This window comes from Hylobates moloch, unplaced genomic scaffold, assembly GCF_009828535.3.
Source record: "Hylobates moloch isolate HMO894 unplaced genomic scaffold, HMol_V3 SCAFFOLD_1, whole genome shotgun sequence".
NCBI classification, from domain to species: domain Eukaryota; kingdom Metazoa; phylum Chordata; class Mammalia; order Primates; family Hylobatidae; genus Hylobates; species Hylobates moloch.
In genome coordinates this window covers 73,438,787-73,466,631 of record NW_026652276.1, presented here as the reverse complement: position 1 = coordinate 73,466,631, position 27,845 = coordinate 73,438,787, and the positions used below count along the sequence as shown (strand labels likewise).

Sequence of the window (27,845 nt, the reverse complement as noted above, 5' to 3'; positions counted from 1 at the left end):
CAGTTAAAACTTCATGACCACCCAGGTGCATGAGGCTCTCTTCTCCTCTTAGTGACAATAACATGCTCACAGGAAGGGTTCGGTATTAATTATTTATACCTTACTTCATGTGGATCTAAGTCAATGTATTATCTATGAGGGTTTATATTTAAGCCATACTTGTGAAATGTTAAAGAGGAAAAAGTATATTTAGCACATTTGGGGCACCCTAAATGTGAACCTGAATAAATTTCAGTTTTTTTGTTTGTTTGTTTGTTTTTGTTTGTTTTGAGATGGAGTGTCGCTCTGTTGCCCAGGCTGGAGTGCAGTGGTGCAATCTCAGCTCACTGCAACTTTGCCTCCCGGATTCTCCTGCCTTAGCCTACCGAGTTGCTGGGCTTACAGGTGCCCGCCACCACACCTGGCTAATTTTTTGTATTTTTAGTAGAGATGGGGTTTCACCATGTTGGCCAGGCTGGTCTCGAACTTCTGACCTCAAGTGATCCGCCTGCCTTGGCCTCCCAAAGTGGGTTTGTTGTTCTTTTAAAGAAAAAAGATACCTACTTATTTTAAAGAGTGATAGCAGTGTCCTCACTCTACCTAGACAGATCTGTTCATTCATATGCTCATTCCAGCTGAACCATAATAACTGCAATTTTCAAAGAAGGAATACAGAGGCTGGGAAATCGGAAGAGTATAGCAACAAACTGGTATACAAGGAAACTGAAAACGAAAAATCAGCAAAGTGGTATCTGTACCTGCCTGAGTGGCTACAGCAGTGAAGGTGAAGGGTGGCAGGCTAGATTAGCACCACCTCTTCCCCTCCTCACCTGCGGCCTCAATACTTTCCACTGTGGTCCCAGGACACGCCAGGTCAACTGTGATCAACTCTGAAACAGACAAACTCTGGGAGGGGAGGAGGCATCCTTTCCTATTCTCAGTGGTCTCAGTTCCAGAGACCACTTTAGTAAGCTCTCCTTGTCATACCTTAAAACATAAATTAAGACCCATAAGTAATTCCAAAACCTCATTTTATTATGTTGTTTTTATCTCCTTGCTCACCAATCTTAAAAAAAAATGGTAACACAAATCTCAGAGACTGATTTCTCCTACTTATTCTCTTAGGAGGGAAGGAGTGTTAAATAAGCAAAGGCATGCTAATAAGAAGGAAAAAATGGAGATTATGAATAATAATCATAATTTGAAAATTATTAAAACAATGCACCAGGCAGTTTACAAAATATTTCTTTGTTACATTATTTCTGCTACTGAATTTGGTCAAGAAATTATACTCATCATAAAATGAATGTTATTGATCATTTTAAAGTCTCTTCTAAAAGTAGCAAAATTTATACTGCTGATTCCTTTTGAAACACGTGACCTACAGCTTCTTGGTTTTTATGAGCTATTCAAGAGAGATTTAGTCATCACGTTGTGTCACAATGGGAGTGACTCACAGAGCAAGGAGAGAACCTGAGGATTCCTCACACGTGTAGTACTCAGAGCTCTACGGAAACCCAGGCACCTCGACCTCAAGAGGATCAGCCTGGCCAGGGTGGCACAACTCTTCCTTCCCCATGCACAGCAGGAAAGCTGCCATCAGCTGAGCAAGTCCACCAACAGTTTCTGTGTCCCACTTCATCTTTAATAAGGTAACTGATGACAGTTTTGTCATTTATTCTTTTATTTATCAAGTCAGTCTACACTTTCTTTGATTTTCCTCACTCTTGCAGAATGAATCAGTGGTCTTTCAAGCTGTGATCAGTTGTTGCTACTTCTTTTAATGTAACATATTAGAACCCAGTGATGGGAGCTGGGTTCATCTCACCATAGAAGTGACCTCGGTGTGACCTGGGATCTTGCCTTAAACTCCTCCAGGACTCTCTTTGAATGCCCTTTAGCACCCTAGTGTCCCAATTCAATTCATATTTTGTTATTTTCTCTGTGCCTTCTTGACACCTTATGATTAATTGGAAACTGGAGGGGGAAGTCTCCAAAAAGCACAGGATTCAGATGAGTTTCTTACTGAAGCAATAGATTCACTGTCAACTGCAGGTCTGATCTGTTTGTCTGTCTGCTTTATCAATATTATCAGATGTAAGTTTATATGAATACACACACATATACACTAAACTGAGGGAAAAAAATGCCTTGTAGGTCATAAAAAAAAACAAAGAAATTCCCAACAATTCATATTTGATCCCTGGATCCTGGGGTGGCAACAATAAGCCTGCTTCAGATATCTACTCCCCATTTTATGATCCAGTGGTTTGGTTTTTCAAATGATGATATGGTCCTTTCTCAATGACTTGATGTTTAGGAGGTGTGCTTCAATAAATGCATTTTAAAATCAACAATCAAGTTAGAGTTGTACAAATGGCTCTCAAATGTCTCACTACACTATTAGACCAAGGGCACAGATTGTGCTTCTGTATTATTTATCCTAGTATCCCTTGGCGTACATTAACTGCTCTAAAAATGTCCTTGGCTACATGCTGCATCAGATGAAAGTTAAATGTTATACCACCTTTCTATTCTATTCTTAATATTCAAAGAAGGTGCTCAGATTTTAGAACAAATCTCAATGTTTAAGTACACACAAAAAAATCATTAACTCATGTATTTCAAGGGTAGGAAATGGGAACTGGTGTTAAAACTCTTATAACAAATGTCACTGTCTTAAGGGACAGTGTTTAAAAACTCAGACCTTTTCTTCTGTGGCTGGAATATACTGAAGTCTTAAACACACTTTTGGAATCTATACATATGTTCTATGTTCTAAGCTTTCCTTAAAGCCTTGTGACTACAAATGATAACTGTATACAACATATAATCTTTTCCAGCTAACAATTGTTATGCAGTGACCATAAATAAAGTAATCATAGCTTTAACAATAATTCTTAACCTGCTAATACTGTCAGGAAACACTGTCAAAATAATAAACCTAGGACGGACTTGGGATAATTAATGAATAGTTATGGATGTGATGGTGAATTATAATTTAAAAGTTTTGAAGGAAGGCAAAAGAAAATTAGAGATGCTTTTATCCTTAGAACTAAAAATGCAAAATGTAAATCCAGCAGATCTTCCCTACGTGAGGCAGTTGGTACACCTCTGCTAGGAGGGAGGGAAGCTATGTCCTGAGGAGGCTGTCTGAGTGAATCTGTAGTGGAAGTACACATGAACTCCCTGCCTTGTTGTCCCAGTACCCAAAGCACAGTCTGGCTGCCAAGGATTACCTCCTGCCCTCAGGGAAGCAGGAATCAAGGGCAATGTAACTAACCAGAGGAGGAGCTGTTTCATCCACTGAGTAAGGGAACTTACCCTCCGATGACGATAAATACCAACTCAACTATATCATCAGCAGCATAATCATTATTATAATTATTATTTCAGTCAGACTCTCAAAAAAGCATTTGTTGCTTAATGCAAGCACATTTAATGTAGGATCCCTTAGCGCCATTAAAAAAATTTTTTTCAGATTTCTGGGTGGACCATTTGAACACATTTTTCACAGAAACATAATTTTTTAGTTTATGTCAATAGGTTCCAGTGTTCATTTTTTTTTTTTTAAGTGTGGAAGAAATCTCTAAAAGCCACTTGGGTTTTCTTAAAATACAAAACAAAAGCCAGTTTTTTTTTTTTTACTTCAGTGAAAAGGAAAAAATGAAGAAGGAATGTCGTGTAAGTTAACCAGGTTTGCAATATTCAAATATACAAGAGACGTACATGTTCAGTGGCTTTCAGTATTCAGAAAGCCGTGCAAGAGAACTCCAAAAAGAGAATACTTTAGAAAATCATTGCTCAATGTTTTCTATTTGATGTATTTTGGTAAACAACATAGTTGTTGATTCAACTTGGGCCACAATTGCAACACATTGGAAGTAAATAAAGATTCTACAAACTCCTGACAGTGTGGTTGACTAGCTTTGGTATCGCTTTCTAAAAGGAAACACTTCATGAAGTTATGTGGAAATAAAATCAACTGGTCTGGGAGGAACTATCTAGAAAGAACTCTACATTGCTTATAAAAAGTATACCTCACAATAATACTGAGATATTTTCTGTTCTTTTTTTTTAAACTGTGTCATTTATTTTTAAGAAACAGAGGAAGGTGAATAAGAGAAGTGAAATTAAATAATCCTATTTTAACTTTTTTACTAGGAAAAGAAACTCAGGAAGAAAAAGTTAAGAAAAGCAGAAGTGATCAAGGAGAGCACTCAAGTTGCAATATTTTCCTTTGGCTGCTGACAGGCAGTTACTATAAAGCACTGTGCATGGTGTATGAAAGACAAAATTAGTTCTCCTTTCTTGGTTTCTTTTGAATCTTTGTGGTATGGTAGAGAACTTTTGATAAAGTGTTCTTGTGCCTGCTGTCGACTGATAATGTGTTCATCTCTTTGCTGTTCTTCCTTCTCTTTTCACACAGTTTAGAGTTCAGAGATTGAAGTTTTAGTTCTGGTCACTCCCTGGCAAGTGACCATAGTTATGACCTCTACTCTACACCAGAAATATCTTGACAATTACATGAGATAAATATTACACAAACACTTCCCAAAACTTTGTAATGTTATCGAAATTGGAAGTGTGAATAATATGTATTATTATAATTGCTATTATCCTTTTGCCCCAGCAATTAAGAGGTCTCAAAGATTAATCCAATTATCACTAGAACTCTGGAGCTACAGTGGAGACTTCCTTCTTTCCTTCCTTTTTTCCTTCTCTGCTGTACAACATTTACTAAACATCAACATAATGCCAAGTATCATACAAGGAACTGGTGATGTAGAGAAGTGTATGCACAGCCCAGAGTTGAGTGGGAATACAGACTGCAGTGGTAGAACAGAATGGTCTGGGTATCAGTCCCGGAATTGCCACTACAACTGTAGCTGGAGCCAATTAAACAGAGCTTCTGAATGTGTTTCCTCCTCTATACAGTGAAGATAATTTTTTTGTAAGGTGTAAATAAGATAAATACTTATAGATCCTAGAAAAGGGCCTACAACATGTTAGGCACTCAATGAACCATAACAGTTATTATCATTCCTCCCTGACCTGGTCAACCAGGAACTTAAGAATCATAGATTTGCTAGGAGGATATTTTGAATTCTGTAGGGTCAGTTGGCCACCCACCAAAGGGTACCCCCAGAGGAGCTGGGGGTCAACAGCATGCGGTTAACCTTGAGGGAGGGAACAGATGGGAGGTGATTGGATGAAGAGATTTGGGTGAGGACACTGAGCCAAACCATAACAGCCTCTTATCCTCCTGATGACAAAAAGACATTTAAAAATATTTATATAGAGAGAAATTAATGCTTGCAGCAGCAGGATATGAGTAATTTTATAAGTAACCCAACTTTTCCATTGAGGCCATTAAAAAAAGAAACTCATCAATGTGACACTACCAGGGAACCAATGACTAAGTTTCCAGAAAAGTAGTTTTAGTGCTATGATGTTCTGGACTCCCAAAACTAGGAAGTTCTAGAACAGTGGTTCTCAACTGGGGGATATTTTGTCCTCCAGGGGACATTTGGCATTATCTGGAGACATTTTTGGTTGTCACAACTTGGGGAGGGGTGCTACTGCTGACTAGAGAGTAGAGGCCAGGGATGCCACTAAACCTGCTACAATGCACAGGACTGACCCCACAACAAACAATTACCTGGCCCAAAATATCAAAAGTACTCAGGTAGAGGAAGCAATCCCTAAATATGAGCAATACATAGAGCAGACTGCCTCATAAAGTGAAAGCAATTCATCCTGCCATGAAGATAACAAGGTTCTTACTGTAATGGCAGACATTAGGTCACTTTACTTCACCGAGTACTCTCCAAAGTAGATGTATTTCTACTTTACAGGAAGGAAAATGGAGGCTAAGGAAAGTTAATTTGTCCAAGGGCCCTCTGACAACAGTGAAACTGGGATGGAACCTCTGCCTGCTTGCTTCTGAGGTCTGGGCTCCTAACTACTGCTCTACTGCCTCGAGCCAAGAGGTTTACGCCCTGTTAAGCAATTTGTTGTGCGATAAATTGGAAGACACAGCAGATAAGCAAACAACTCAAGCAACTAGGTCAGTTCCTGGAGTTTCTGAATTGTTGGGACCAAGGGGCCATGCAGAGGTAACCACAGCTGGCATTGTGTGGTTGAGGTAGCCCTATTAGCCTTTTAGTTGCTGTTACTCATTTATTTCTCAGTGGTCAATGAACCAATTGCCATCAATCAGCTTTGCGTATAGGTCATGTTCCCATGGCTCTGACCCAGGTTACTGCTCAGAGGTGGCATCTTGGCTAAAATATTACTAGAGGTCAAATATATGTGTGTGTTTGTGGTTGATTTAGTCGAGTGATCTAGAGGAATGTGAACCTTAGAGACTGAAGAAGAACCAGCATTTTTGGACAATAATACTTGGGGTAAGGAGAGTGTAGCAAAACTCTGCATTAGCATTGGCAGTCCCTAGGATTCAGACTGTAGGCCTGAATGACCCTCAGTCCATAGCTGTACCTAATGAGGACAATACATTTTAATGTGAGTCCATACTTAACAGCAAAAAAGTTCCTCTTTGCTTGTCACCAGGGAAAAATGGGTTTGCACAGAGAAGGTGGAGATTGAGGGGGAAGCAGAATGCACAAGGAGCAAAGAGGGAATCCAACTACTTGGATTTGAGCTTTTGTTCTTCTTTGGTAGTTGTAGAGGTGAGCTTACCAAAGCATAGATGACAGGCAATGTGGTATGCAAGTTACTACACTCTAAAATTCTGGGGTTCTTACTTATTTTGTGCATGACATCCAAAGCAGCCCAATAAAACCTTTTCACAGAAAAAAGAAAGTTTTACTTTCCATTGCCAAATTTTTAACTTTTTATTCTGAAATAATTTCAGAATTATTGAAAAATTTAGAGACTGGGACAACCCAGATTCCTCAAATATTAACATTTTGCCACATCTGCCTTCTCATTCCTCTTTGTATTCATAGGTGCACGTGTGGTTTTAATATGTTTATTTATATACATATCATTATTATTTTCTTAACTGTTTGAGAGTAAGTTGAAGACATGATGCTCCTTACTCTTTAAATACTTCAGTGTGTATTTCCTAAAAAGCAGGCCATGTTCTACATCATCATAGTATAATTATCAAAATTGGGAAATTAATATTAATGCAATGCTATTTATTAATTTTAAGATCTTATTCAAATTTTACTTGCTGGCCTAATAATGTTCTTTCTGAAAAAAGAAAAAAAATTTTGATCCAGGATCACATATTGCCTTTGGTTGTTGTATCTCGTTGGTCTCCTTTGATCTGAAATGGTCCTCAGTATTTCTTTTCCTTCATGACTTTGATGTTTTTGAAGAGTACAGCCATATGTTTAATAGCACTGGAAGATGTTTCCCCATGCATAATTAGCTTTGGATGCTCCACAGAAGAGCTGTTGTGTCCTTCCCTGTGTGCCATATCAGAGGGCATGTGACGTTGGTTTGTTCTATAACTAGTGATGTGAATCCTTATCACTTGGTTAAGGTGGTATCCGTCAGATTTCTCTACTATAAAATTATCATTATTCTCTCTTTAATTTGAAAGTATATGACAGGGAGAGATTCTCTGAGATTCTATAATTACTGTCTCTCATCTGAATTTGACCCACTAGTTTTAGCATCCATTGATCATTCCTGCCTGAAACCATTGTTGCTATGTCAGTTGCCAAATGGTGATATTCTAATTCCATCATTCTTCTGACACTTATTAGATGGCATATTAATTCTAAGGAAAACTTTTCCATTTACCCTTATTTATTGATTGATTTACTTCAGAATGGATTCATGAATTCATATCTTATTTAATGAGTTATTATCCATTATCACTATTGGCTTTGATGCTCAAATTGTCTCCTACTTTGCCAGTGGGAGCCCCTTCCAGCTGACATCTATGTACTAGTGATGTATCTCCAGCATTTGTGGAGCACTTACTTACTTGTAGCATAAGATGCTTCAGGCTTATTTTGTATATTCCCATCCAAGCTCAGCCCTGATGTCAGCTTTTCCAAAGAACATGAACACAATGTTTAGAAATTGGTATCTGAGCCCTTGGTATGTTCATTGCTATTGGAGTGTCATTGTTTGTAGCTCATCAGGTAGATCTAGAAAGTTACCTATCCATTTCTATATTTACTGACTCATATTAAAAACCAGGAGTTCATACTGATTCTTCCAACTATAATCCCACTCCACAGGGTTCATTCCAGCCTCTCCTTTTTCATATTTGCTACTCCTCCTTCTGACAGTGTGAAGCCTGGTTTCCATCATCCACAACTTAGTTATAGTTGACCCTTAAACAACACAGGGATTGGGGCGCCAGTGCCCCATTCAGTCAAAAATTCATGTATAACTTTTGACTCCCTCAAAAATTAACTCACAGCCTACTGTTGACCAGAAGCCTTACCAAAAACATAGTCAATTAACACATATTTTGTATATGTATTATATACTGTACTCATAATAAACTACAGAAAAGAAAATATTAAGAAAAGCATAAGGAAGATAAAATATACTTACTATTTTTTAAGTGGAAGTGGATCATCACAATGGTCTTCATCCTTACCATCTTCATGCTGAGTAGGCTGAGGAGGAAAAAAGAAGAGAGGTTGGTCTTCTTGTTTCAGGGGTGGCAGAGACTGAAGAAAATAAGCACATAAGTGGATCCAGGCAGTTTGGATCCAATATGGGATCAGATGTCAGCTGTGCTTATTTTCTCAATCAAATAATTTGAAATATTAGGGTTGTCTGTTTTCTAGTTCTGGTGGAGGCATGGATTTTATGTGATTCTATTTGTTCTTCTCTTTGAATTGTACATAGTTTTTGGAGTATGTCCTAGGAAATTTGGACTGACATGACTGTCACTACTACAGCTACCTCAGAAGTGAGAATAACTTTTTTAACACTTGAAGTGAAATACGTAGCATTACAAAAGAAACCTACTGTATTGAAATACATCCAAATATTTTTAAGTTTATTTTATTAACGTGGTGGCAGGAGCAATAACCACCATAATTTTGAAGTAGTAATCAGCATTAATCATATTTTGAGCTAATTCCAACAAATGCAATGTAACATGAAAATATTTATTATTTCTATTGGTAACAAAATCATAGGCAATACAAATACTACTGTGGTTTGTTGTTTCTTCCATAATTGAAGATTGTGCTAAACTTCAATCACAGTTTAGAAAAAAAAAAAAAGATAGGATCTTTTTCCCATCCAAATGTAGAAACCCCTGAATTCTATCTACAGACTCTCTCAAAGTTCTAATGGCACCCCTTTGTCTGAGAAGCTTTCATAGATGCCCAAATCATCCATCCAACTGAATCCAACCCATTTGGGGCTGGTAACCCAGTTTCATGCACAGGAACAGAACATACCCTCCTTGTGGCTTCCCTTCCCCCATTCCCTCATCTACTTTCCCCTCTGGGACCTTGTGTCAGTTATTATACTATAACAGAGGAGGTTATGAGGGGAGGTGACTCTGTAACCACAACTATTTCAGACGTCGGATGTTGCTTTTGGCCAGTGGACTTTTATCCCTGCCTCTCAGCAATCATGGACAAGGTGTGAAGTGTCGAACTTATCAACTCAGCTTGTCAGCTTGGACACTTCTCAGCCCAGCCCAGAGTCCCCAGAGCCCCTCATCCGTCTCCTATAGTGGAAGGACACAGCACTCTAGTCCCAGTGACCTTCGCAAATCACTTTGTTGCTTTGAGCCAGTTTCTGAGGCAAATAATATGCCCTCTCTAACTCAAAACGCTATTGGGAGGATAAAATGAGACCTGTGTGTGAAAGCACAGCATAGAGTGCCTTACTAATGTATGACATTATTTTACTGTGACTCCCTCATGCATGCCCCTGGTAAAAATGACAACACAAAAACTTCCAACTCTCTGCTCTAGAGAACATAAAACCCCACAAATATTTGTCTTCTTCAAATAATTCCCCTGGGAGTTTAGACTGCAATGAAAGCTGCAGAATCCATTCAGAAAATATATTAAACATTTCGCCATTCGGTGATTATTTACTGAAGCCAGATTTGAGCAAAACGCTGTATTAGTTGAATTTATAGATACAAAATTTCCTTAAAAGGTTTAAATATGTAATTTTGCAAGAGTTAGTTATACCACTTCCCCTCCCATAATTACACATTTATAATGCATTTGAGAACGGGAAATCTTGCTACGTAGACATTTGATTTGCAACAAATTATAACTCTTACACAGAAAAGAGCTGGAAAAACTATAACAAATTATTAAGCCATGGTAATCTAAAAACTTGACTACTTTAGAAATAGCTGTAGCTATACCACAAGAATCAAGTAGGTTCTCCAAACTTAACATATTTTTATATTCTTCTGACTTAATTTTTATCAACTGACAATTTTTTGTTGTTGTTGTTGTTGTTTTGTTTGTTTTTTGTGACAGAGTCTTGCACTGTCGCCAGGGCTGGAGTGCAATGGCAGGATCTTGGCTCACTACAACCTCCACCTCTGGGTTCACGATTCTCCTGCCTGATTCTCCAGCCTTAGCCTCCTGAGTAGCTGGGATTACAGGCACCCGCCACTACACCCAGCTAATTTTTTGTACTTTTAGTAGAGATGGGGTTTCACTATGTTGGCCAGACTGATCTCGAACTCCAGACCTTGTGATCTGCCCGCCTCTGCCTCCCAAAGTGCTAGGATTACAGGAGTGAGCCACCAGGCCTGGCTGAACTGACAATTCTTTTATCCATTTTTTTTTTTTTCTTTAGCTATAGATCTTCTAGGGGAAGAAAGATAAAAGCAGAGTCTGAAATTTTCTTGAGAAGTGAGGAAGACATTACATTGATTTTTTTTTTGGATCTGAAATAGTCTGTTTCTCAAACAGCAGTAAAAATAGTGTGTGTGTGTCTGTGTGTGTGGTGTTTAAAATTCTGTGTGTATGTTTATATTTCTTGATCTAGAAAGAAAACTTTACAAATACAGAAGAAAATGGGGACAATGCACTAAAATATTGAATCAAGTGTTATAATCATTACTATCTTCTTTTTTTATGTGTTTTTTCTTGAGGATCAATTACTTTTACAAGCAGAAAAAAGTAAATGATGTTTGAAAAGGATTCAAAGGAAAAATCAGGAAATAATTGTAAGAAAATAAAGTCCAGGCTGGGCGTGGTGGCTCACGCCTGTAATCCCAGCACTTTGGGAGGCCGAGGCAGGTGGATCACCTGAGGTCAGGAGTTCGAGACAAGCCTGGCCAACATGGAGAAACTCCGCCTCTACTAAAAATACAAAAATTAGCCGGGCGCTTGTAATGGTGGCAGGTGCTTGTAATCCCAGCTACTCGGGAGGCTGAGGCAGGAAAATCTCTTGAACCTGGGAGGTGGAGGTTGCAATGAGCCGAGATCGCACCACTGCACTCCAGCCTGGGCGACAAAAGAGAAATTCCATCTCAAAAAAAAAAAAAAAGAAAGAAAGAAAGAAAATAAAGTCCAAAGTCTATATATAAACTCGCTTGGCCTCTCAGTTCCTTTTTGAACTTAGTGTCCAGGAACAGCCATGATTCCAAAAGCATCCGCAAGTTCTGAACTTCAACTCAGGGCCTATTGATTGTCCTCTGTGAGGCATTTTAAAGCCCCTCTTGAGTCTAAGGGTGGGTCAAGATTAAGGACAAAGATATTGCGTTGACACAGGAGGAAGCTTTTTGGGTCATGGAGGAAGAAAATAAGGTCTTTCCCACATGTGGTTCTCTCTTTAGCCCCTCACCCTTCCACAGGCTAAGAGAGCCAACACAGACCTGCTCCTCTGTGGGGAGGGGGCTGATGATCTCATTCTCTTGGGCTGCCCCATCACTGAGTGTGGAGGGCTGGGCCCATGGTACTCAGACCTGAGGCAGTTGGCCATACAGCCTTGGCACCCAGGCATAACTCTCAGGTTCTTGCTCACTTCCTCTTTCTGGATGGCTTGCTTTTCCCTGGCACCAGTACCCCATGGTAAGAGTAATATATGCTGAGGGGAAACGCAAATGCAGGCTTCTGAAGAAAAGGGAAAGAAAGCCCTCTACCTGTCTGATTTTAGGCCCTAGGCTACCTCTAGCCCTGACAAAATTAATTTTCCAAGGAGTTCTGCTGCACATATGGTCAAAGCTTCAGTTTTACAGCATACATTTGCTTTACTTTATCCTTTGTCCATGTGATTTTTTTCTCACAGGAGACTGGTGTTCACAGAAGACAGAATTTGGGGATGTGGGAGTCTGGTTTGGGACATGGTGCATTGGCCAGCATTTCTCTCTCAGTCGCTTCACATTTATCTTGCCCTTTCTTGGTGAACTCACATGTTGCCTCCCACTTTAATACTCATCTGCATTGGGGTGTAATGATCTCAGAGTTGGGTTGAAGATTGACATTAACCCATTTAAAATAAGGAAATGGAAGCCAAGTTGGGAATATCTTCTTAGTGGCAACACCAAAATGCTCTTCTTCTCCTGACAGTTTGAAGATAATTGGGAGTCTGACAGAACAATTAAAATTGAATTATTGTTTCTAATAGATTTTAAGCCCATTCTGCAGTGGAATTTCATGAACTAGCAAGAGGTAAGATTTTACTGTGAGAGTCTGTCTTCCTGATAGACGAGTTCACTCCTGAGATTAATACCATCACTCCACATAGCTCCAGCTGGCCATGTCAACTCAATGGCTTGTGTCAATTTTGCCATGGCTCCTCCCTCCCTCTCTTCCATTTAATTTCTCTGAATACTACTTGGTTAGTTTTTGCATTACTTTAGAGGAACAATTTATCATTTAGATGGCCATCTTCCCAACAAACAACCAAATAAGAGTTATTGTTTCTTTAACTTTCTATTTATCCCACAAATGCATTAAAATATCTCAAATTCATCAGTCCTGGGTTATAATGCCTTGGTAGTTCTAATTTGAATTTTCTTTTTCACTTTGAACGCTCAGGACGCCATCTTCTTTTATTATACAAGAAAGGAGGGGAAAATGCTCTTTTGGGTGCTAGGCCTCCTAATCCTCTGTGGTTTTCTGTGGACTCGTAAAGGAAAACTAAAGATTGAAGACATCACTGATAAGTACATTTTTATCACTGGATGTGACTCGGGCTTTGGAAACTTGGCAGCCAGAACTTTTGATAAAAAGGGATTTCATGTAATCGCTGCCTGTCTGACTGAATCAGGATCAACAGCTTTAAAGGCAGAAACCTCAGAGAGACTTCATACTGTGCTTCTGGATGTGACCGACCCAGAGAATGTCAAGAGGACTGCCCAGTGGGTGAAGAACCAAGTTGGGGAAAAAGGTGAGACATGGAAGTGGGGAGGATGGGACAGGGATAGGGGATAGGGAGGTAACCAAAGCTAAATAAAATGTGTTCAAGTTTTCAATGGCCTTTTGAGAAAATGTCTCCTAAATACCAGCTGTGTACTTCTCTAATCTTAGGATAGCTTCTGAGTAGTTCCAAGTACAGGCTGTCTGTGTGCATGAGAAACACAGCCCAGAAGACCCCTGGCCTAAGTCTCAGTGGGTGAATTTAGGGCTGAAAGTATTGACTTTCCATGGTCTTCTCCTGTGAAGGGCTATTCTCCCCTGCCCCATATACAGCAAAGGAATTTAGACTAAGATGTACAGGAGAATATGGGGGCAATTCCCAAATTGCCATCTGGATACCTGGGACTGACTTCTCACCACAAAATGATTCTAAAGCTCACACATTTTCAATGGGCAAGGTTGAAAATGGCCTGAAAATTTGAGTATGAGTGTCTTACATAGTTAAGGTAGAGTAGTGCGCCTTTGGATGTCCATTCTGCAATAGATTCTGCTAGGGTGACTGCATTCTGAACTAGAAGAATTTTTATTGGCTTTGAATGAAGCGTGAAACATTCTCATGGATTAAGATGTTAGGATTCACAAAGGAAAAAACAAATGTTTGTGATTTTTTTCCTAGTATATCTTGATCATGTAGCTGAGACTCTGAAGCTCAAAACCAATGATTTGATAAAGCTTCGATTTTTAACACTTGAATTCCAACACCTTTAAAAATACTAAATGTTTCCCGTCTTAAACAAGCCAAGTGAATGACTGAATTCTTAACCAAAAATAAATGTGAAGTAGATTGATATCACTCGTTGTCCATACAGAACATTATATAAATAGTCTCTGGCCTTACTATCTAGCAAGGCAGGAAAAATAGATCAATTTGTTCTCACCCATAGGTGGGAATTGAACAATGAGAACACATGGACACAGGAAGGGGAACATCACACACCGGCGCCTGTTGTGGGGTTGGGGGAGGGGGGGGATAGCATTAGGAGATATATCTAACGTTAAATGACGTGTTAATGGGTGCAGCACACCAACATGGCACGTGTATACATATGTAACAAACCTGCATGTTGTGCACATGTACCCTAGAACTTAAAGCATAATAAAAAAAGAAAAATAGATCAATTTACTCTACATCTGAGATTAAAAAGCAGAAAGTCTCACTCACAGAGTTTCAGTATTTGACATTCAGAACCAGAAATAGAGTAACAGTGAGAACTTCAACTATTTCAGCTTAGCCTCCCACCCTCTCTGCTATCACTTCCCAAAACTGCGAAGTATTTCAGAGTAGGAAAATGACTTCAAGGAGGAAATGGCACCATTGTGCAAAGCAGGGGCTGTATTTTCATCAAAGGTGGCCAATAAGTGCTATCTTACCACACCTCTTTTCCTTCCTCTCTGTTCTAGGTCTCTGGGGTCTGATCAATAATGCTGGTGTTCCTGGCGTGCTGGCTCCCACTGACTGGCTGACACTAGAGGACTACAGAGAACCTATTGAAGTGAACCTGTTTGGACTCATCAATGTGACACTAAATATGCTTCCTTTGGTCAAGAAAGCTCAAGGGAGAGTTATTAATGTCTCCAGTGTTGGAGGTCGTCTTGCAATCGTTGGAGGGGGCTATACTCCCTCCAAATACGCAGTGGAAGGTTTCAATGACAGCTTAAGGTAAATCAAATTAATCGACTTATTAGAAAAGAATAGCTGCAAACATTTACTGAATGCTTATGTACAAGACATCCTATTTAGTACCTTTCAAGAAGTCTACCATATTTATCTCTAATTTTTGTGGGTACATAGTAGGTATATATATTTATGGTTATATGAGATATTTTGATACAAGTATACAATGCATAGTAATTACATCAAGTTAAGTGGAGTATCCATCACCTCAAGCATTTATCCTTTCTTTGTGTTACAAACAATACAGTTATACTCTTAGTTATTTTTAAATCTATGATAAATTGTTGACTGTAGTCACCCTGTTGTGCTATCAAATACTAGATTTTATTCATTCTATCTAGCTATATTTCTGTACCCCCTAACCATTCCCTGTCACCCCCACTACCCTCTCAAGCCTCTAGTAACTATCTCTCTACTTTCTGTCTCCATCAGTTTGTTTTAATTTTTAGCTCTCACAAATAAGTGATAACATGTGAACTTTGTTTTTCTGTGCCTGGCTTATTTTACTTAACATAATGACCTCTGGTTCCATCCACATTGTTGCAAATGACAGGATCTCATTCTTTTTTATGGCTTAATAATACTCCATTGTATATATGTACCACATTTTCCTTATTCATTTTTCTGTTGATGGACATTTAGGTTGCTTCCAAATTTTAGCTGTTGTGAACAGTGCTACAACGAACATGGTAGTGTAGATATCTCTTTGATATATTTATTTCCTTTCTTTTGGGTATATACCCAGCAGTGGTATTGATGAATCATATGGTAGCTCAATTTTTAGTTTTTTGAGGAACCTCCACATTGTTTTCCATAGTGGTTGTACTAATTTACATTCCCACCAACAGTGTACGAGGATTCCCTTTTCTCACATCATCACCAGCATTTGTTATTGCCTGTCTTTTGTATAATGCCATTTTAACTGGGGTAAGATAATATTTCGTTTCACTTTTGATGTGCATTTTTCTGATGATCAATGATGTTGAGCACCTTTCGTATACCTATTTTCCACTTGTATGTCTTTTCAGAAATATCTACTCAGACCTTTTGCCCATTTTAAATTGGATTATTAGACTTTTCCCCATAGAGTTGTTTGAGTTTCTTATATATTCTGATTTTTAATTCCTTGTCAGATGACTAGTTTTCAAATATTTTCTCCCATTCTATGGGTTGTCTTTTCACTTTTTTGATTGTTTCCTTTGCTGTGCAGAAGCTTTTCAAATTGATGTGATCCCATTTGTCCATTTTTGCTTTAGTTGCCTGTGCTTGTAGCATATTACTCAAGAAATCTTTGCCCAGCCAATTGTCCTGGAGAGTTTCTCCAATGTTTTCTTGTAGTAGTTTCATAGTTTGAGGCCTTAGATTTAAGTCTTTAATCCATTTTGATATGATTTTTATATATGACAAGAGACAAAGGTGTAGTTTCATTCTTCTGCATGTGGACATCCAGTTTTCCTAGCACCATTTATTGAAAAGACTATCCTTTCCCCAATATATGTTCTTGACACCTTTGTCAAAAACGAATCACTGTAGATGTATGAATTTGTTTCTGGCTTCTCTGTCCTGTTCCATTGGTCTACATGTCCATTTTTATGCCAGTACCATGCTGTTTTACTATAGCTTTATAGAAAATTTGAAGTCATGTAATGTGATTCCTCCAGTTTTGTTGTTTTTGTCCAGGGTGGCTTTGGCTACTCTGGGTCTTTTGTGTTTCTATATAAATTTTAGGATTGCTTTTTGTATTTCTGTAAAGAACGTCATTGGCATTTTGATAGGAATTGCATTGAATCTGTAGATTGATTTAGGTATTGTGCACATTTTAATAATACTGATTCTTCCAATCCATGAACATGGAATATCTTTCCACTTTTTGTATCCTCTTCAATTTCTTTTATCAATGTTTTATAGTTTTTATTGCAGAGATCTCTCATTTCTTTAACTCCTAGGCATTTTATTTTTAGCTATTGTAAATGGAAGTTACTTCCTCGATTTCTTTTTTGGATTGTTTGCTGTTGGCATGTACAAATTGTTTGCCGTTGGCAATAGAAATCTTTTTTGGATTGTTTGTTGTTAGCTACTGATTTTTGTATGTTGATTTTGTATCCTGCAACTTTACTGAATTTATTTGTTCTAATAGTTTTATGTGTGTGGAGTCTTTAGGTTTTTCCAAATATGAGATCGTATCATCTGCAAACAAGGATAATTTGACTTCTTCCTTTCCAAATTGGGTTGGAGCTCCATTGTATGTTATTTGCTTTTGAGGAATCTCCAAACAAATATTGCTGCTTTTAAGATCCTTTCTTTATACTTGACCTTTGGGAGCTTGATTAATAAATGCCTTGAGGTAGTCTTCTTTGGGTTAAATTTGCTTAGTGTTCTATAACTTTCTTGTACTTGAATATTGGTGTCTTCCTCTAGGTTTGGAAAGTTCTCTGTTGAATAAACTTTCTATCCCATCTCTCTCTCTCTCTACCTCCTTTATAAAGCCAGTAACTCTTAGATTTGCCCTTTTGAGGCTATTTTTTAGATTCTGTAGTTATGCCTCATTCTTTTTTATTTTTTTTCTTTTGTCTCCTCTGACTGTGTGTTTTCAAATAGCCTGTCTTCAAGCTTACTAATTTTTTTATTTTGCTTGATCAATTCTGCTGGTAAGAGACTAACTCATTCTTTATTATGTGAATTGCATTTTTCAGCTCCAGGATTCCTGCTTGATTCTTTTTAATTATTTGTCTCTTTGTCAAATTTATCTGATAGGATTCTGAATTCCTTCTTTGTGTTATCTTGAATTTCATTGAGTTTCCTCAAAACAGCTATTTTGAATTCTCTATCTGAAAGGTCTCATGTCTCTCTCTCACCAGGATTGGTCTCTTGTGTCTGATTTCGTTCATTTGGTGAGGTCATGTTTTTCCGGGTGGTCTTGATGCTCGTGGATATTTTTTTTTTTATGTCTGTGCCTTGAAGGGTTAGGTATTTATTGCAGTCTTCACAGTCTGGGCTTGTTTGTACCCATCCTTCTGGGGAAGTCTTTCCAGGTATTTGAAGGGACTTGGCTGTTGTGATCTAACTTTTTGGTTCCTACAGTCATATCTTCATTAGGGGGCACCCCAAGCCCAGTAAGACTGTGCCTCTTGTAGGCTCATAGAGGTACCACCTTGATGGTCTTGGATAAGATCCAGAAGAATTATCTGGTTTACCAGGAAAAGACTCTTGTTATCTTCCCTTACTTTCTCCCAAACCGGTGGAGCTTCTCTCTATATACTGAGCTGCCTAGAGCTGGTGGAAGAGTGACACAAGCACTCCTGACCACCATCATTGGGACTGCACTGAGTCAGACCCAAGGCCCTCTGTAACATTGCCTGGCTACTGCCCATGTTTATTCAAAGCCCTGAGGCTCTACAATTAGCAGGTGGTGAAGCCAGCCAATAAGACTTGTGTCCTTCCCTTCAGGGTGGCAAGTTCTCCCTACCCTTGGGTGGGGTGTCCAGAGATGCCATCTGGAAGCCAGTGGCTGGAGTCAGAAACCTTAGGAATCTACCTGGTACTCTATTCTACTGTGGTTGAGGCAGCATCCAAACCACAATACAAAGTCCTTCCCACTTTTCCCTCCCCTTTTCACAAGCAGAGGAGTCTCTCACCATAGCTACCACCACCTCAGGCCTGCGGGAAGTATTGCCTGGCTATGACCAATGTTTACTCAAAGCCCAAGGGCTCTTCAATCAGCTTGTGGTGAATGTTATTAGGCTTGAGACTCTCACTTCAGGGCACTGGGCTCCCCTCTGGCCCAGGATAGGTTGAGAAATGCCATCTAAGAGCCAAGGCCTGGAATTGGAGACGCTAAGTGCCCACTTGGTGCTCTACCCCATTGCGGTCAAACCAAGCTGGCCCCTAAGCTGCAAGACAACATCTCCTTTACTCTTCCCTCTCCTTTTCTGAAGCACAAGGAGTCTCCCCCTATAGCCATCACAGCTGGGAATGTCCTAGGTCACACCTAAGGCCAGCATGTCTCTGAGTCTCACCCAAGGCCCATGGTGAGTACTTTGGGTATTGCTCCTGATTTTTCAGGGCCCAAGGGCTCTTTAGACAGCAGGTGATGAATTTTGCTAGGACTAATATCTTCCCTTCAAGGCAGTGGGTTTCCTTCTGGCTCAGGACAAGCCTAGAAATGTTGTCCAGGAGGTAGGGCCTGGAATAGGGGCCTCAGGACTCTACCTGGTGCCCTATCCTACTGTGGCTAAGCTGTTATCCAAGTCACAAGACAAAGTCCTCTTTATTCTCCCCTTACCTCTCCTCAAGCAGAGGGAAGGAGTATCTCCAAGAGCTGTGGGCTATGCTTTCTGGGGCTGGGGGAGAGGTGGCACAAGCACTCTCCTGGCTGCCCAAGCTGGCATCTTACTAGATTGCTTGCCCCCTAAGTCCACTGTCTCTGAGCACAGCACCAGGACTTGCCCAGGAATTGCAATCCTTGTGACCCGGACTACCTTTCAAGTTTATTTAGAACCCCACAGCACATTAGCCCACACTGTTGAGGCTTGCTGGCACTCAGGTTCCAACTACTGAAATGGGCAATTCCTCCTTTGGGTAGGGCTGGTTTGAATGCTCCCTCTATGGGTGCTGGCTGAGTTCTGCCTGGTGTTGCTTTCCACTGTGACAGGGCAGCACTGAGTTCCAATGCAAAGTCCCACAATCACTGTGCTCTCCCTCCCACCCCAAGTACGCAGATTCTGTCTCCATGCCACACGGTTGCTGCTGGTCAATGGAGGAAGAGTAGCATCAACAATTCAATACTGTCTTTCCTACCCTCTTCAGGGCCTCTTTCAGTGATATGAAGTTAAAGTTAGGGACTGTGATCACTCATCCCATTTTTGGTTTTATGAAGGTTTTTTTGCGTGAATAGTTGTTTAATTTGGTGTTCCTGTGGGGAGGATGATCAGTGAAGGCTTCTATTTGGCCATCCTGCTCCACTTCTACCCTATTTAGTACTTTAAGTTATTCCCAGTGTATAGATGATGCCACTAAAACTAAAAGAGGTTAATTAATTTGCGCAAGGTCACCCAGCTGGTAAGTGGTAGAACTGAGATTTGAACCCAAGTTTAACTGCTTTTTACTTTTTGCCTTAATACATGATGCTCAGAGTGGCAGCAAATTTATATTCAACTGGTCAGTTTGTCAAATAGTTAGGGAATCATATACAGAGGCTAGATCAGAATAGCCTTCTCCATTGATTTACTGTCAATTGCAGACACAACAGTACCATCCTATTTAAACCTTCAGTAGAAAACCATTAGTTCTTGAATAGCTTCTCCAAGCATGCTGTCCAAGCTTTATAGCTTCATTCCGTGGGAGAGACTGGGAGAAGTGTGCTTAATCCATCTTACCTGGAACCAGAACTTATCACCATCAGTTCAAATCCCCTAAAATACAAGTGGTTCTTTCAGTCAAGATTCTGGCAGGGAATAATGGCACATTAAAACTGGGTAAAAGGCACAGAGTATGCTTAAAGGACTTATAAACATGTGTGAGGTATCTACTGAAATCTCAAAGGATAGAATCTAGGGGCTAATGACAGCAGGGGCATTTCTCTCCAGAGGACTGAAGGGACAAGGAGATAGGGCAGTTTCCAGAACCTGGAGATGCAGGGGCTGTTGTCTTCAGTTAAGGGATAAAAATAACCAGTGTTGACACCATAGGAAGATAACTAATCTGACCCCCTCACCTCTTTCCTGATCTCCCACTGGCACTTTCAATAGACTGAACTCAACAGAAGTCAGAGTATACTTAGTGCAGGTAAGACTCCCAGGATATGGTGCAGACAGAGGGTGGAGGAAAGGACTAGAGAAGCAAGTGGAAGATATTCAGCTGAGTGGTACCTCAATAGGCAAGCGAGAAGACAAAGTTAGATATAGTTTTTCCTTCGATTCACCCATTTATTTATTCGACTATTATTTGTTGAAGGCGTATGTTAGAGTTAATGATATATACCATGGACCTAGGTTTAGTTTACTAATAAAAGGTTAAAATTATTCCACTGAAATTAATAAAGATAGAGCAACTTCATTTTGCCATTTGATCAGGTTGCCAAGTTTGATTCTCCTAGGAAATAAGCACAAAAATATTGGAACAATTCTTCCAAAAAACTAAGGTGCATTTGAATCACCTGGGGATCTTTTCAAAATGCAGATTTTGATTAAGTGGATCTGGAGAGGGGCCTGAGACCCTGTACTTCTAACAAGCTCCAGGTGCTGCCCGTGGTTCAGGGATCACACTTTGAGTAGTAAGGTCATAAAAAACCTCCACTGGTCTCTTTGGTTGACCTTTGGTTCCACTCTACAACCAGCAGTATCATAATAAAATTGTAGTATATGTAATTAGAGATTTACTCATTCTTAAAAAAGATTTCAACTGAAGGGTCTGTGAGCTTTGCCATGCAGGTATGCCATGCCTAATAGTAATCAGTAAAGAGTATTTTTCTTAAATGAATCATGGAACTAGTATTTTAAATGATATTATGTAGGTGCGCCACAATCCAGTGACAGCGCCACAATTTCTATATGTAGGAGGGTTGAGGGGCAGCAGTGCATTTGAGAGAGGGTTGGGGCTCCTTAAAGCTGTATTTTCCCAGTATGCATACTGATTTAATATGGTTTTTACTTACCTAGTAAGCTTAGTTGGAGGGCGTAAAGCCACTTGTCCCTAGTACTTTTTTTTTTTTTTTTTTTTTGAGACGGAGTCTCGCTCTGTCGCCCAGGCTGGAGTGCAGTGGCGCGATCTTGGCTCACTGCAAGCTCCGCCTCCCGGGTTCACGCCATTCTCCTGCCTCAGCCTCTCCGAGTAGCTGGGACTACAGGCGCCCGCCACCACGCCCGGCTAATTTTTTGTATTTTTAGTAGAGACGGGGTTTCACGGTGGTCTCGATCTCCTGACCTCGTGATCCGCCCGCCTCGTCCTCCCAAAGTGCTGGGATTACAAGTGTGAGCCACCGCGCCCGGCCCCTAGTACGTTATTTTTATGAGTGGGTGGGGAGAAAAGTCTTCCAAGTCTTCCTAAATAGCCTCTTGGCACTGCTATTCCACGATCTAGAGGAAATCAGGCATCAGGTGAATAAAACAAAAGTAAGTTGGGAAATAATCTTTTTTAATCTTCGTACAAGTCACATACCTTTCGGAATATTTCAAGGTCAAGCTAATTTGCATTTTTAGTAAAATATATTTCAAACTTTACAATAGTAACGTTGCTAGAAAGCAGAACCTAAGAAAAAATAAATTACATTTTAAGTTCACTAATAGAGCTTTTAAAAAATCTTATGGTGAAGAGTTCTATAAAATGAATAAATACTTCCTTATATTATATATTCCTGGTAGGAATATAAATCACATTTAGGAAATGACTATTCATATACTGGTTTGCTGTACAGGTGGTCCCTGACTTGCAATGTTAAACATGACTTTTCAACTTTACAATGGTGTGAAAGTGAGATGAATGCATTATAAACTTTTCTTAGAATTTGGAATTTTGATCTTTTACCAGCAGCAATGTGTACAATACCCTCTCGCGATGCTGTGCAGTGGCAGTGAACCTCAGCTCCCAGGCAGCCACTGCAATCACAGGGCAAAGAACTGCTATCCTGCAGGGCACTGTGCGGCCAGATGATTTTGCCCCACTGTGGGCCAATGTAAGTGTTCTGAGGAAGTTTAATGTAGTCTAGGCTAAGCCATGATCTTCAGCAGGTTAGGTATATTAAATGTACCTTTTGACATAGGATATTTTCAACTTACAATGAGTTTATCAGGATGTGACCCCATGTGAAGTCAAGGAACATCTGTATATTGGTTTGCTTTAAAGAAAGGGGCACCATGATTCCTGTAAAACCTTGATGCCTAGAGAATGAGTAGGCTTTTAGTTTTCTGCTGCAGCATGATATAAAATAAAATAAAATAAAATAAAATAAAATAAAATAAAATAAAATAAAATAAAACTTGCTCAACAGCATAGGGAGCAGGTTAGTCACATAAGGGATTATCATACTGTGTCCTTCAGCACATCCTCATTTGTGCTGCAATCTCCTTATGTTGCTAGAATGGAGGTGAACTTGTCCATCCAGGCTATCATTAGTTCAATTCACCATAAGGTGATTTAAGTACTGATAAGAAACCTGTTCATAACCTGAATGCTCACTTAGTCAATGATGAGAGCATGAAGAACACTCTAGGAAGAACAACAGTGGACTGGGGGTGGTGTCCACCCAGATCCCTTTCCTGTCCTGCCATTAACTAGTCCTCACTTCATCACTCTGAACCTCAGTTTCCTCACTTGCAAAATGAAAGGGAGAGAGAATAAGATATTTCTTTCAAATGCACCCAAATCTGTGATTCCATGAAAAGATTCGTGAGAAAATAGTCGCTCAAATAGCAAATATTTTCTAAACAAACCCGGATTAAACATCTTCAATGGGTTCTTTTCACAGGCGGGACATGAAAGCTTTTGGTGTGCACGTCTCATGCATTGAACCAGGATTGTTCAAAACAAACTTGGCAGATCCAGTAAAGGTAATTGAAAAAAAACTCGCCATTTGGGAACAGCTGTCTCCAGACATCAAACAACAATATGGAGAAGGTTACATTGAAAAAAGTGAGTTTCTGGGCGGTGCCAGTGTCCTCTGGAATTCTTTGTCCTGAACAGCATGAAGGAGATTCAAATACAGATGAAATAACAAGGTTCTGAGTAATACTGCAATAAGGATCTTAACCGTGGATCAGGGATCTCCTATTAATTTCAGTGTCATCTCTTGCTGTGTTTATAAACATTTACTGAGCAATTACAAACTGCCAAGTTATCTGCTAAGTGTCTTATGAATTATATCATTTACTCCTCAAAAACTATTAATGAGCAGAGGCTTGGAAAAGTGAAATGTCCTGCTCAAGATTATACAACACCTCCTAGTCATGCCTGGACCTGAGCCCAGGAAGGCAACTCGAGCCACGGTCTTCACCTCCTCTTTTCCTCAAGCACCAGCTGTACACTTGGCATTAAGGATTTATGGTGGTTACAAAAGATAGAGAAGGTTCAGCCTCTGACCTCTAACTAGTTTACAATCTAGTTGACAACAAGAAGTAACCAAGCGAGAATGTAAAACAATGAAACAACGTAGCACACAATAAAATTGATCCTTTACTTCTTAGGTATAATCTAACAGCCCAGAAATGGGGCTAGAGTGTGTGGTTTCTAATTCCCCAGGGAATTTAGACCAGGAAAAGAGCATTGCTGGTTAAGCCCTAATGGGGCAGGTCAGGTTTGAATAAGACCCGAAGGACAGGAAATAATTACTTGGGTGGAAACTTTCTGGAGCAGGAATACGTGGAGGAGGAGAAGGAAGACACCAGGAGCCTTCCTGGTCAAGAGATTGAGTCAGAGATGGGAGAATAATAATAAAGATGACATAATGATGGCTAACAAATAGTAAATATTTACTATGTACTTGTCACCATTCTAAGTGCTTTACATGGACACTCATTTAAAATCCCCCAAAAAACTCTATTATCATCTTCATTTTACAGGAATAGAGGCATAGAGAAGTAACTTACCAAAATTGTACCACCAGTAAGTGGAAGAGCTAGATTTGGACCCAGGCAGCCTGACCCTGCCATTTATGCTTGGCCATGGCACTATAATGTGAACAAGGCATTAAGGACTTTGGTTACACTCCTGTTATCAGACCTTCCCTTCTGCCACAAACTTCTTGGGTCAGTTAAAGTTTACTTGATATTCCTCAAATACTTACTGACCTCCTGCTTTGAGTTGAGCAGGGTTCCACCTAACTATGGGTAGTTCTATCCCTCCCAACTGTGCTCATGCCTCTTGATCAGTGGACTTGGTAAGACTGTCAACTGTGGCAAGGTTCACGGTCAGGAGTTTTCAAGGCAGAGCCAAAAGCCAAGTTAGACCCCCCTCGAGAGGTTTTTAAAATGACTGACTCCTCCAACCACCATTACCCCAAACACACATACAGACACACACACAGATGCAAACACACAGAGGTACATACATTATCTATATATCAACTGAAATGTCTGGTCTTACAAATGTCTTAGTGCTGACATGTCACTATAGGTTTAGAACCACTGCCATCAAACGCTCTACTTTTCAGTTCCTGACTCTGAAGGTTCTATGTAGGTTCCATCTAAGATGGAACTTAGTACTTCAGAAACAAAACCTCTCATTTAAAAGAGCTTTCTCTGTTTGATATTGACACTGATACTTTTTAAATGCCTTTGAATATATCACTGACTTCCATCTCCAATTATTTTTGGCTTGGTTCCTGGTTCATGTGTTCTGTCTCAGAAATACCAAAAGGCATTGAGCTCAGTTTTACACTGGTTGTTCTTATTAGAGTTTTCAAGTCAGGACTTGGAGATCAGCCAAAGGCATTGTCCCAAAGTAGACCACAAATTGAAGGTCATCTTTTCTTAATTTCCCGAGCTGGGATAGTAGGAGTTTAAAATAGCCACTAAGACTTATTAGGTTCTTTGAACAACTTGTGACCAGTGGGACTTGAAGCTGAAAGAAAGATCTAACATCATAGACTTTCCCTTGAGAAGACACAGCTCAGGTATGGTTTAAAAGTATGTGAGAATCATATGATAGCTCTACTTTGAATTTGGGGGGGAAATCTCTATGCTATTTTCCATAATGACTTTACTAATTTACATTCTCACCAACAGTATGCAAGAGTTTTTTCTCCATGCCCTTGTCAATGCTTGTTATCTTTTGTCTTTTGATAATAGCCATTCTAACAAATGTGAGGTGATATCTCATTGTGGTTTTAATTTGCATTTCCCTGATGATTAGTGGTGACAAACATTTTTTTCATATACCTGCTGGCCATTTGTATCTTCTTTTGAGAAAAGTCTATTCAGATTCTCTTCCCATTTTTTAATCAGGTTATTTCTTTTCTTGCTGTTGAGTTTCTTATATATTTTGGATATTAACTGTGCATAAGATATAAAGTTTGCAAATATTTTTTCCCATTCTGTATGTTTTCTCTTCACTCTTTTAACTGTTTCTTTTGCTGTGCAGAAGCTTTTTAGTTGGATACTATCCCACTTATCCAGTTTTGCTGTTGTTTAGCTTTGTGTTTTTGGGGTCATATCCAAAGAAATCATTGCCCAGACCAGTGTCAAGAAGCATGTCCTTTATGTTTTCTTCTAGTAGTTTTTTTTTTTTTTTTTTTTTTAAATAGAGATGAGGTCACACTATGGTGCCCAGGATGGTCTTGAACTCCCTGGGATCAAGTGATCTTCCCACTTCAGTCTCCCAAAGTGCTGTAATTACAGGTGTGAGCCACCATGCCAAGCCTCTTTTAGCAGTTTTATAATTTCAGGTCTTATGTTTAAGTCTTCAATCCATTTTAAGTTGATTTTTTTATATGGTGTAAGATTCAGTTTCATTCTTCTTCATGTGGATATACTGTTTTCCCAATACCATGTATTGAAAAGACTGGGGTTCTAAACCACCACTAATCCCTTGTAAAAAACCTGCCTCTCTAAAGGTATCTTCGCTCATTATTCAAACATTTCATTTGCATGAGAACTGGGATCCTTTTAGCTTCCCGAGTCAGTACATTTGGGGATGATTCTTTCTTTATTTACAGATTATAGAAGCCTATACAAGTACACAAGTGCACCCTCACATCCACACATGCATGCACATACATGCACAACCACATGTGCAACCCACATTTTCTCTAGACACATAATCCCCTAAAACAAATTAGAAATCAAACATACAACTTTCTGGGCTTAGGGGCCTCATGGGCTTTATGAAGTATCGTTTCCTCATTGCTCTAAAGCACTGGTTTTTCAAAGTTTGATCCCTGGACCAGCAGCAACAGCATCATCTGGAAATTTGTTAGAAATGCACATTCTTGGGCCCCACCTCATACCTCAGTCAGAAACTCTGGAGGTGGAACCCAGAAACCTGGGTTTTCATGAGCTCCCTAGAAGAATCTGCTGCCCACCCAATCTTGAGAGCCGCGGGTCTAAAGAAGGCATTGCAGTATCCTTTTCTGAGGAATAGATAGTAAATCCTCAAAATGAGCCTCAATTATAATGGACAATTCAGAATAAATCCCCTTGTATCCATCCTCCCGTTTGCACCCTAGACTTCCACTCTGCTTTCCCCCTCTACCAAAGAGTAAATGTGCTTTTGTCTCTTTTTAGGTCTAAACAAACTGAAAGGCAATAAATCCTATGTGAACATGGACCTCTCTCCGGTGGTAGAGTGCATGGACCACGCTCTAACAAGTCTCTTCCCTAAGACTCATTATGCTGCTGGAAAAGATGCCAAAATTTTCTGGATACCTCTGTCTCACATGCCAGCAGTTTTGCAAGACTTTTTATTGTTGAAACAGAAAGCAGAGCTGGCTAATCCCAAGGCAGTGTGACTCAGCTAACCACAAATGTCTGCTCCAGGCTATGAAATTGGCCGATTTCAAGAGCACATCTCCTTTTCAACCCCATTCCTTACCTGCTCCAACCTGGACTCATTTAGATCATGCTTATTTGGATTACAAAAGGGAGTCCCACCATTGCTGGTGGTGTCCCAGGGTCCCTGCTCAAGTTTTCTTTGAAAAGGAGGCCTGGAATGGTACATCACATAGGCAAGTCCTGCCCTGTATTTAGGCTTTGTCTGCTTGGTGTGATGTAAGGGAAATTGAAAGACTTGCCCATTCGAAATGATCTCCACCGTGGACTGCCCCATGCTTATGGTCCCCAGCATTTACAGTAACTTGTGACTGTTAAGTATCATCTCTTATCTAAATATTAAAAGATAAGTCAAACATT

General features: G+C 39.7%; 1 protein-coding gene across 1 annotated transcript; it reads left to right on the top strand.

Annotated features, from left to right (window-relative positions):
* The first annotated feature begins 1,366 nt into the window (after positions 1–1,366).
* On the top strand, positions 1,367–27,845 carry DHRS9 (dehydrogenase/reductase 9). Its single transcript, XM_058429416.1, has 5 exons — positions 1,367–1,631; positions 12,954–13,305; positions 14,736–14,994; positions 23,471–23,634; positions 27,222–27,845. The coding sequence occupies exons 2-5, from the start codon at positions 12,993–12,995 to the stop codon at positions 27,443–27,445; spliced, it is 960 nt and encodes a 319-aa protein (XP_058285399.1). The 5' UTR covers positions 1,367–1,631; positions 12,954–12,992; the 3' UTR covers positions 27,446–27,845.